This window comes from Eurypyga helias, unplaced genomic scaffold (genome assembly GCF_000690775.1).
Source record: "Eurypyga helias isolate BGI_N326 unplaced genomic scaffold, ASM69077v1 scaffold10150, whole genome shotgun sequence".
Classification (NCBI taxonomy): Eukaryota; Metazoa; Chordata; class Aves; order Eurypygiformes; family Eurypygidae; genus Eurypyga; species Eurypyga helias.
The window spans coordinates 22,679-33,799 of record NW_010225048.1 but is presented as its reverse complement, the minus strand read 5'-3'; the positions used below and the strand labels follow the sequence as shown (position 1 = coordinate 33,799).

Below are 11,121 nucleotides of genomic sequence, written 5' to 3'. Positions count from 1 at the left end.
AAAACGGTGTGGGTCCTCAGGAGGAGGCAGCGGAAAGACGGCTGACACAGGCTGGCTGTGGGCGTTTTGGCCACCGCTGGTTTTGCTCTCTTGTTCCAGTGATGTGGTGTTACGAATGCTGATGTTTTCACCAGTGTTTTATCACAGGTGAGAGCAGGAAAGAGCAACACTAATGCAAATACGGTTTGTTTCATCAGTTTTAATGAGACTTTTAAATATCACCCGTTTTTCAGTTACAGTCTTTCTGAGGTGTTCTTACGGGGGTTAACAAATAAAGCCCTTGCTTTCCTTTTAAGGCCAGTTTTAGTGAAAATAAGCACCATCTTTCTCTAGCTAGGTAGCTTTCTAGGATGCATATCTGTTAAATATCTTCTTTGACATCTGTGTGATGTCATATGCAGTTAGTTTGATGGAAGATTTCTGATATTAAGAGAAATCTGGTGGCATCGCAGTCTGTCAGGTGGGACAGATCACTAAAATCATCATAAGTGCACACTCTAACTCTTATTTTTTTTTCTGTTTCTAGATCCTCCGTTATTTTTGCTTAAGTGATGGAAACATACACTAAAGGAAAAAAAAAGTCGTCCTTGTGTTTTTCATATTGTATGAAAGAATCCAGAATGTTGCAAGAAAACACATCAGACAATTGTTTAAATGTAACAACAACATCTACTGAACATGGTGCTTTCCAGACAAAAGGCCATAGCGCAAGAAGCCTTAGCCCAGAAGAAGCTGAGCGACTGGCAAAAGATCGGGTTTTGGTGTCTGACTTCAAACAACTGAAACTGGAGAAAGAGGCTCAGAAGAACTGGGATCTGTTTTACAAAAGAAACAGCACCAATTTCTTTAAAGACAGACATTGGACAACCAGAGAGTTTCAAGAGCTAAAAGCATGTCGGGAGGTGAGATCTCTAAGTTTCCTCTGTAAAAGATGGGATTGTAACAAAGCCATTAGGGTCAGAGCTTCGCATGTTAAGTTTGCAGTGCCCTGTGTAGTTTCTCGCAGTGTCAAAGATAGACCTCCTTAGAATCAGATGTGTCAGTTCAGTTGCAGTTTATAATTGACCTATACTGGACACTGAGAACGGAATCTGGAATATTTGTTTTGTGTCTTAGATAAACAGCTTGTCTCTCTGTATTGTGACAATTTCAGATGGAAGTTGGTGCGCTTTAGAACACTGCTTTAAAGAAGAGCATCCAGAATTACAGGCTAATTGCAAAACTTTGTTAAGGGGAATAGCCAAATGCATCTGTCGTTGATTACAGCTGAATGAAAGACAAGACAGAAATGGTAGAACAATCTGTTGAATACATAAAGGGTAGATGACTAAAGAAATATCAATATATATTCTAAAAAGATCTGTAATTCTGCAGAAGCCAAGATTTCTGTTTTGTAGTGTCAGATTATCTGACGGATGCCTACTATGGTTTTTGAATCCATGGTAATTAATATTTATTACAGCTTTTAAAATGTTGATTGAACAGCGTCTGTTCTCGTATGACGAAAATAAAATTATGCGCTTTCTCTTGGATTTCTTCCTCCCCAGTTTGCAGATCAAAAACTGACCATTCTGGAAGCAGGCTGTGGGGTTGGGAACTGCTTGTTTCCACTCTTAGAAGAAGATCTGAATATTTTTGCATATGCCTGTGATTTCTCTCCTAGAGCTGTTGAGTATGTGAAGGTTGGTGTGATATTTGGAACTTCTTTTAGAGTGTCTTTAGAAGCTTCTGAAATTACAAATGACTGGAACGACAGACTTCTCTTGTTTTTTGTAAGGGTAGCATAGCTTTTGCAAAAAAAAATGGAGACATCCATTTCAGTGGAGCTCCTGTGCAAGAAGCCGAATCGTTGTTCAAGACCTAGTTTTTCAGTGTCAAAATGTAGCATTATGGCAATGTATGTATATTACTTGAAAGATTTGTGAAGACTGTCCTTTCTGGGAGCAGTAGTGTGTCTCTGCTGTCTGCAGTACAAGCAAAATTCGCTTGGGATGGAAGCTTGTATGTTTACACTTCTTAGTATATAGCTGGTATTGTAGTCCAAAGTTAAGTCTTCCAGCAAGGCTGGTGGGCTTTAAAAGTCTCCTGTTTTATTAGGTTTATTATCACAGCTAAATTTCCATGTATCTGTGATTTGGAAGCATTCTCCTGCGGGACATATGTGACCGAGACCCACAGGACATACACTGTGTGTCTCATGGGAAAAATGGGAAGAAATATGTGTGGCAAACAGGAGAGGAGAGCAGCTCCCTGGGATGCCACAGCTGCACTGCAAGATGAGGTTGGGCTGAGTGTGTACCCTGGGTTTTGGGTGACTTAGTGCTGCCTGCTTCCACAGTTCTTGCTGAACTTCTTTCTTGCCAGGGCCAGGTTTCCTTTTACCAGCAAAACTGTAGGCTACAACAGTCCAGCTGCAGGTTGTGGGACGTGAACCCGAACTGTTTACAGTCTACCTGCAGCTCAAGAGCTGTACTTTGACCACCCTGTAATACAGAATTTCTTTTCAATAATATTTCTATATTTTTAAAGAGTAGGAGCGCGGTAAAACAGAAATGGTATGTTTCTGAACAGTCTTGATGCACATTCCGTCTCAAATTCCTGAGAACAGACTATTCAAGTAGTTATAATTTCCCTGTTGTAGTACGCAGGACACATCAGTCACCCGTTGGAAGTTAATGTTCTATTGCCATTGTGTTTTGTGTCACTCTACTGATGAATTTCTCAAGTTTTTCACAATAACAAATGCTGCTCATTTCCAGTGAAAGCATCCTCTTTCCATTTCCCTAGAAAAATGCCTTATATAGTACTGAAAGGTGTAAAGTGTTCCAGTGTGATCTTACCAAAGATGATCTTCTAGAAAATATACCAGCAGATTCTGTGGATGTTGTCACACTTATATTTGTACTTTCTGCCATTCATCCTGACAAAATGCATCTTGTCTTGAGGAACGTTTACAAGGTAAAACCAGCTGATTTTACAGCTTTTAAAGCAGTTTCTTTTCTGTCTTGGTACTGTGAGGTTTGGATTGTGGCCTAGTACATGCTGTCAACATCACAGCAAGGTATTTTGAACCTGTGACTTGGGCTCCTAATGTGTATGCTACAAGTAGTGTTTATGGATTGCAGAAATGTCTGTGTTGATAAGGTTGTGAGTGACAGGGAACCCAGGCTGGTTTCCAGAAGATACAGTGACTTGCAGTTGGGATGTTATTGTTCAACACGCTTGATCTGTGGTGATTTAGAAGTGGGGTGTTCAGAGATCAACATTAATCTAGAGAGACTCATCTCCCAGGGCTGCCTTTGTTAGCTGGTGGACTGGGATAGACCCATCCAGAGGGTGGTTTAAACACTCTGAATTGTGATTGTTCTGAATTGCCCTGAGGTGTCATATATTGGCTGCAGAGGGAAATAGTCAACATACTTTTTATTCATGCATATATGTGTCTTTGGGGTTTTATATTACCAGATATCCTGTTTGTTTTATCATGAGAAGTTTGAAAAGGGAATGTTAGGGTTTGGGTATTTCTGGTGTATCTCCAGCTGTTTTCCAAAGTCAGGATTGGCTCTTAGCTCATGCACATGAAAAGGCTAATTACTGTTTTCTCTGTGGCGTTGCCTGGCTCATTTAACTCACTTGTAGGTCTCTGCACAAATTTGCAAGTTGGAGGTACTCCTTTTCTCCTCTAATAAATACAGCTGGTATTTGACGAGGTAGGAAAGTTGCATCAAATGTCAAGTCAGCATGGCAAATGACCATGTATTTCTAAATTTTGAACTCTTTATGGCTTTATTTCATTACCAAAGAGGGATTAAAAAAAAAAAAAAACAAAACAAAACCCACAAACAAAACCACAAGCCCTTTTTTATTTCTTATCATATTTTTTTCTCACATGAAAAAAGAAGTGCCATGGTATTCTAAATTTTATTGTTAATCGTTAAGCAAAATCTGGTGCTACACGATAGACTACCCAACAAACAATTGATGTGTTAGGACTTTATTGTTAAACTCTGTATTTTCTTCTTTCCTCTGTTTTGAAGAGTGTTGCAAAAAGGTTATTTAGCTGGTCAGCACCCAAACAGGTATCTTAAGTCTATTTGTAGTCTACTATTCGTGGGAAAACATTTTTAAGGGTGGACAACACAGTTTACGTACAACTTTTTTGTCGCACAGGGAATTAATTCAATATATTTATCACTTCTGTATCAAATGTGTTAGGATACCATGTCTTAGTTGTATGCGTATGTGTCTGTATGCGTATACAAATAAGTATGTATAAATATGGCTAAACCCATTTTCCTTATTAAAGCACTTATGTATTATGTGACAGGTGTTAAAACCAGGCAAGTGTGTCTTGTTCAGAGACTATGGACTGTACGATCATGCAATGCTCAGGTTTAAATCTGGCAGCAAACTTGGAGAAAACTTTTACGTTAGACAAGATGGGACAAGATCATATTTTTTTACTGAAGGTAAGACATACTGCAGAGTGCTTTCTTTCCTGTGATTCTTCCATTTAAACCCGCTTTAGGGAATTGCCAACATGCCCATGGAGGTTTTGTTTTACACAGATGAACTGTTAAGTCGTGGTGTACTTCATTTGATACGCTTTTTGGGAGGAAGAGGGTATTTAGACTGGCAGGACTTTTCGGAGCACTTTCTTGTTTGCAAGCTTCTTGTACGTGCCATAATGTGCCAAGCGCGGCAGTTTCTGAATTTCATTCAGATTTGTTATCTAAGGGGAGGAGACCAGCGTTGAGTGATGGAATAGATCATCTTCATGAAGCAGCTAAGCAGTTACTGTGGCATCGTTTGTTCTTGCAAGGCTATTCCTGGTGTGCACGATGAGGTCTGCTAAAGAAGTCAGTGACTGCAGCACTGAGAAGCTTGCGCACAAACCCTGCTGCGATAGCACTGACTGGCTGTGGTCACTGTCTTCTTTTGGTTTTATAGTAAAGGTGTTGCAAAACACACTTCCCATGTGATACAGTATTGAAACGTTTTTTCCTTCAGTGCTCGTAATGCTTTAGGAAAGAAGGCAATTATTGAAGTTTTCTGGTGGAGAATTTGGCACACAGAGACACCGAGGAATTTGCTTAGACTCTCACAATGATTATAGCTTGTCTTCTAACTCCCGATTCCTCATGCTAAACTTCAGTGAACCGTTACTTCCCCCTGTCAGGTTTAGGGTGTTGTGTAATAAGAGCTGTGTGTTTATTTCTGTGGGGCTCTTTGTTCTTAGTCTAAAGCAAAATGCAGCCACTGAAGAGACCAGTTTGGAGCCAAGTAAATGTTATTCATATTTTATGACACAACCTATTACCTAATTGCTTCTGATATATAAAAACCATTAATCTTGTCTGAGCTCTCTCCATTCTTTACAGGACAATGATGGAATCTAAGATAATGCAGGCTGTGCTGCAGCTTCATTGAAGCATTTCTAGAACTGTTATTGATGGAGTGATTTTTAGTTCTGTTTCAACAATTAGCTTTTACAAAGAGGACGGATGCTAGAGAGAACAAATAAGAGACTGACCTAGCTGTGGCATTTAAAATCCCATTTTTATTGTGCATTAGAATTGTTTCTGAATGAGAAATCCCTTGCCTAGTATGCAAGTTTGCTTTGGGGGAAGAATTGAGGTAGGGAAGAAGAGGAAGGAAGGAGAAGAGACAGAATCTATCTTGTGTTGCTCATGTTAGCAATTGTTTTGCCTTGGGCTGGTCTGTGACTGCCTCATGGACCACCTCTGTTTCCGTTTTTAATCATCGTGATCTCATTCGTCTCGCTAATTTTCATATAAATATTGCTTAATGCTTGAGAATTCTTTTGTTAGTAGAAAGATGACTCCCATAATTTCTTCACAGTTTTCAACCCATGCTGTTTTTTATTTGTGTAGCACTACACTGGTACACCAAGTAGTTGCTGAATGGGATGATTTGGATGATGCGTACTTATAATATGTCTAGCCTCAGATGAGAACACTGAGCTTCTTCCATGGGAAAAAATTCCTTTCTTCCACTGTTTGAAATAAATTTGTGGAGGAATGCATGGTTGTAACTTTGTGTAATGAAATATGTGCAGTTTCCTTACAATGAGATTTCAATAGGTCCACAACTAAGTGCGGTTTATTTATATTTCATTGATGTGGGTACCCCATATTACACCAACACACTGTGTTTATAACCAGTGCATGTGTCTTCATGGTGGATTTAGGTCGATACAAGCCTGCACTACCACCAAAGTGGGTGGTCTCGTCTTCCTTCCGCAGCACACCACCTCTTCTAGTACTGGTGTTCCTGTATGTATCTGTATCATCAGCTGTTTCGTCAGGCTGATCCCCCTGAGCAGTGAAAAAATGGCACGTCTTTGTTTTCTGTCAAGTAGCACGAGTTTAGAATGGCTTAAATTTATAGTGAAATTACCACCTGGTTAAATGAAACGATGAACAGGAAAGGAAAAGTGATGGTTTTCAATTAACATGACTGGTCAATAGCATGAGCAGCCCTCTCTGCGGCATGGGTCACCCTGTTGGTGAGGTACCTCTGCCTTCCCTAAGGGAGATAGGCTTTGGGTAAGACCTTTTGTTCATGGAAAATCCTTCCTGTTTGACTTGGTGAGGGCTTGGCACCACCACATCCGCTTTGCCATTTTGTCCATTTTTCTGTTGAGCAATGGCATGTGACTGTCTGGTAACACAGGGCGCTATTCTTCCTCAAGCGGAGACGCGCCTACGAGGCCGGATTACCTTTGAAGCATTTCAAGTAAGTGATGTGTTCAGCTGCACAAAGTGAAAATGCTCTGGCGTCACTCACAAGGAGAATGACAAGGCTCAATAGAAATAAGAGATGTGGCAAGTTTTGTAAAGGAAACTGAGTAACTAGCTTAAGGCCCGGTTATGCTTAGGTTGATGTTTCTAAAGGAAACATCATGAATTGATTTTTATTCAGCAGTCTGCCTGCATGGAACAGCTTGAAATCTGAAGGCCCGTGTGATTTTCATGCTGTAACACGTAAGAACACATGCTTATGTAAATGCTGACTAGTGTTTTAAAAATAGCTTAAACATAATATTTCATCTTATTTTTAATTCTCTTTCAGAGTTCCTGTCTCAGCTTTTCAAGGCTGAGGGATATGAGGAAGTGGTCAATGAATATGTGCAGCGAGAAACTGTGAATAGGAAAGAAGACTTGCGTGTTCCAAGAGTTTTTCTTCAAAGCAAATTTCAGAAGCCTTTCAGTAAGACATAAGCTAGCACTTCGTTTTTCCTTGTGTGTGCTCTTCTTTCTGGTAAACCAGAAATGAAATGACTGCAGCCAGTGCCTCTTGTTGGTTTGCATCCTCGGATATGTAATATGGATGCCATGCAAATTTAGGATGGTGTAGTATACAGGCCACCTGTTGAGTTGTATTTCTGGTTCCAAAGTAAATCCTGTGCAGCGTTGTTGGTGGATCAGGTAAAGCACAGTAAACGTGGTTAATTTGAAGCGCGAGTGTTCATTAGTTATTGTCACAGTTGTTATTTGCATTTTTATTAAAATGTATTTTTAAAATAAGTATTCTGTGTTTCCTATCACTTTTATTTTGTGGCCTGTTAAAGTTACAGTATTTCATCTGCTTTCAGTACTTGTAGGACTTCCGAGTATAATTTTTGAGATGCAGGCTCAGCAAGGGGTATAATGTCAGTTGGTTTGGTATTTTACTAATGGCATCTTTGTAATGTGCTCAGCATTTAGATATGTGAGCAAATGTTTATATTTTAAATAAGATCTTAACTTATCTGATTTCATGCTTGAAGCAAATTGTTAAAGGATCAGGTTGTCTTTATGCCTAATTAATTTCAGATGTTCTTCGTTTGATGAGTAGAAATAGTTGAGGTTTGCAAGTCTGTTTCCCACTTGGAACTGAAGTCAGTGAGTCAGAAATACTAAGGAAAGTATCAAGTGTGGTCAGCCTCTTTCCTGAGCAAAGGTCTTAGTTCTTTTCCATCACGCTTAGGAAGGGTGTTGGGTTTTGCTGTTCCTGTCATTAAAAGCCGCTGTGTTGATGCTATGGCTTGTAGCCTGCCACAGACTTAACTGCTTGAAGGAACTTTGACAGCCCTGGCACCCTGCACTGCAGAAACTCTTCTTTGTTCTTGGGTGATCCAGTCTCAGAACCATGCCTGGATCCTTCACCTGCGTTTGGAACAGCTGCTCAGCAGCAGAGGCAGCACAGAAGCATCCAGTGACTTGTGCAGGGGCTGTGCTGATCTTGTGTCATGTACGTGAGTTGCAACAAGGGAAATTCCAATGACATACTAAGGGTGTTTTATTTTTCGAGTGTAAGGAGAGGTCAGGGGCAGGGATAGGGCCCAGAGGGTTTTGGAAGCTCCATCCTTGGAAATACACAGAAATAGGTTGGGCAAGGCCTTGAGCAATCTGTGGCTTTGTTTGAGGGTGGCCCTGTTCCAAGGAGGGAATTAATTTCTTGCAGTATATATTACTACGTGATTGATTGATTCAGGCTGTCATTCCTCTGGACTTGTGTGTTGCTAGATGACCCACTCATATACATCTGAGGTGGAACAGAGGTGAGTATTCGCCCCTGTTTATGACAAACTAGCCAGAAGATGCGATAATGATGTGGTGTTTTGTTTTTCCCAGCTGGCTGTGCGTTCATGGAGAGAAAGAAGTAATAGCTTTGCCAGCATCAAGCCTAACGTTACAAAGTTAACCAGTCAGAATTTTTTGAGCAAATTGGAGCTGTCACGGGTCTTACTCAGTTGCCATGTTTATAAATAAACTTGCAGCAGATCGTTGCTTTGCGTCAGGGCACCACAGCTTTTTTTTATCTGATACCATCAGCCCCGAAGCTGGATTTATTGTATCATCAAACCTTGGCCTCAGAGGAAAAAGTGATTAAACCACACAATTCTCCTAATGACTCTTTGAGGAGGGTTATTACATGACATCTCATTTTTTATGGAGAGTATTGTCCTGGGAATTTATGCATTGCTGACCCCTGCTGTGCAACCCATTAGCACTTTCTGCCATGCTAGTAATAAATATCTAGTAACATAAATGAAAAAATATGTTAAAAAGGGGTATAACAATGAGGGCATTATTGTAATCTAATCATCATTTTGTGGCTTCCCTCAGCAAATATCTATCTCTAGCACAGCAGTTTTGCAACGTCTGTATGTAGCCTGAGTTCTGTTGAGTTTTTTGGTGGGATTTGAACCCTGTAACAGCAAGTGCCTTACAGGACCGGACGTTTGGTCCCTCTACAGTGTACAGCACTTAAGTGAAACTGAAAGGATTGCCTTGTGCGGTGCCTCATCACCTTGCCATGTGATTGCCAGCACATGCAAAGGCACGTGCACTGAACTGGGCATCCCCAAAAGCATAGGCAGTATTAAAAATATTAATCAGAAGGTTTGACTCAACCCAATAGAATTAGCTGCAGGCAGACGTTGACTTTACTGAACTAACTATTACCTGAACAATAATACACCACCTGTGCCTGGCTGCAGCTTCAGTGTTTTTGTGCATTTCTACTTGAGGAACTACTGTCACTTTTTGTGTAGCAACACATTAAACAGAGCGATATTTCTATTTTTTATTTAAATTTTATTTCTCATTTGGTCTCATTTCCAGGCAGACCTGGAAAATAAAGTAGCATGCATTAGCATCCCTGCCAGGAAGGCTGTCATCTACAGTTATCATAAAGCAGAGGTTATTTTGAGATGAAGGGTCAGAAAGCTTCATTTGGTCTCTATGCCTCTGCTTCTGTGAACTCTAAATCACTGCAAGTTTTTGTAACTGTGGTGAAGTTTGAGGAAGTAGAGTCAGCTTTAAGAAATCCTTGCCTCATCATGTGAGACATAGTATCTGATGGGGTGCATGTGGTTGTTGTAGTGCTGAGTAAAGTGGATGTACTGTCCACCCACACTTCTTCAGCCTTTCCAACCTCATGTAAGCTCACCAGAGCTAGCACATGCCAAAGATACTCACACCTACTATCCTTACTCGAAGAACTGTCATTAGGGAGATGTGGTAGTCAGGGTAAAGAGCGTCAAAAGGTCTTGAAAAAAAAAAATAGATAGGCACTGAATTGTGTTCACCGTGCACAAACCAGCTACTATGCCATGATTGTAATATATGTCTTCATTGTTCTTTGATTTAAGTTGTCTTCAGTCAATGGGGGCTGCTGAGACTGGCTCGATTGTCTGCAGAAAACCATTCTGTTGTTTCACTTAAGCTGAGCCAGCTGCTCTCTCTGGCAAGCATAACCAGTAAGTTACTTTATGCCATCACCCTGTTCTGAGCAGTATTTATATAGAAGCAATAATTATTGAAGTAGTGGGACTAAGAAAACACTATCTATCTATCTATCTATCTATCTATCTATCTATCTATCTATCTTTTGATGTGCTGTGATTACATTCTCTGATGTTTAATAAAGTATGAACTGTGGTTAAAGCTTTTCCTGCAGGTAGGGAATCCTAAATGTCGCTTTCCAGTATGGGATTCTCTGATGTCTCTGACTGAAATGTGGCAGCATGTCTTAAGGGATCATGTTAATGGGGCAGTGCCTCAAAGAGGGCATGAGTAAGGTCTGTCTGTTGGCTACTTTCATCAAATTTACAGAAATACAATATTTTTGAGTCTTCTGGAATTTTGTGTTTACTGTTCTCTTGTATTTGATTGATATTGCCCAGTGTGTTTGACAACAGGCTAAGTCAGAAATCCACACCTGTATTGTGTGTATACTGTGCGCATAGATAAGCTTTTTTTCCTTAGAAAAAGAGGCTCCTGAGAAAAACCCATTTGAACTTTAAAGTAGCAGTATCACAGCAGGTTTTGTGTGGTTCATTTTGTAGCTAAAAGGCTATTTCCGTGCATCTGCCAGGTACCTGAAGGTTCCTTGGGTTCCAAAGGCAGAATATTTAAGCAGTTAATACAGCGCTATCCCCATGGTTGACTGTGCCTCATTTCTATGACACAAAGTGCTATAAAAGCGGGACCTGAAACTCGCATCTCTAAGCATCAGCAGCCAAGTGTAAAACATAGAGCCTTGGGCTCATGGAAGACTGGAATATGAAATCTGAAAAGTCATTTATAGCCCTAACTGATGCTCTTCGTT

The 11,121-nt window shown here is 40.3% G+C and overlaps 1 protein-coding gene across 1 annotated transcript; it reads left to right on the top strand.

Annotated features, from left to right (window-relative positions):
- Window positions 1–517: 517 nt before the first annotated feature.
- METTL6 (methyltransferase like 6) lies at window positions 518–7,244 on the top strand. Its single transcript, XM_010147895.1, has 5 exons — window positions 518–902; window positions 1,548–1,682; window positions 2,788–2,958; window positions 4,328–4,469; window positions 7,096–7,244. The coding sequence occupies exons 1-5, from the start codon at window positions 552–554 to the stop codon at window positions 7,242–7,244; spliced, it is 948 nt and encodes a 315-aa protein (XP_010146197.1). The 5' UTR covers window positions 518–551.
- The last annotated feature ends 3,877 nt before the right edge of the window (window positions 7,245–11,121 follow it).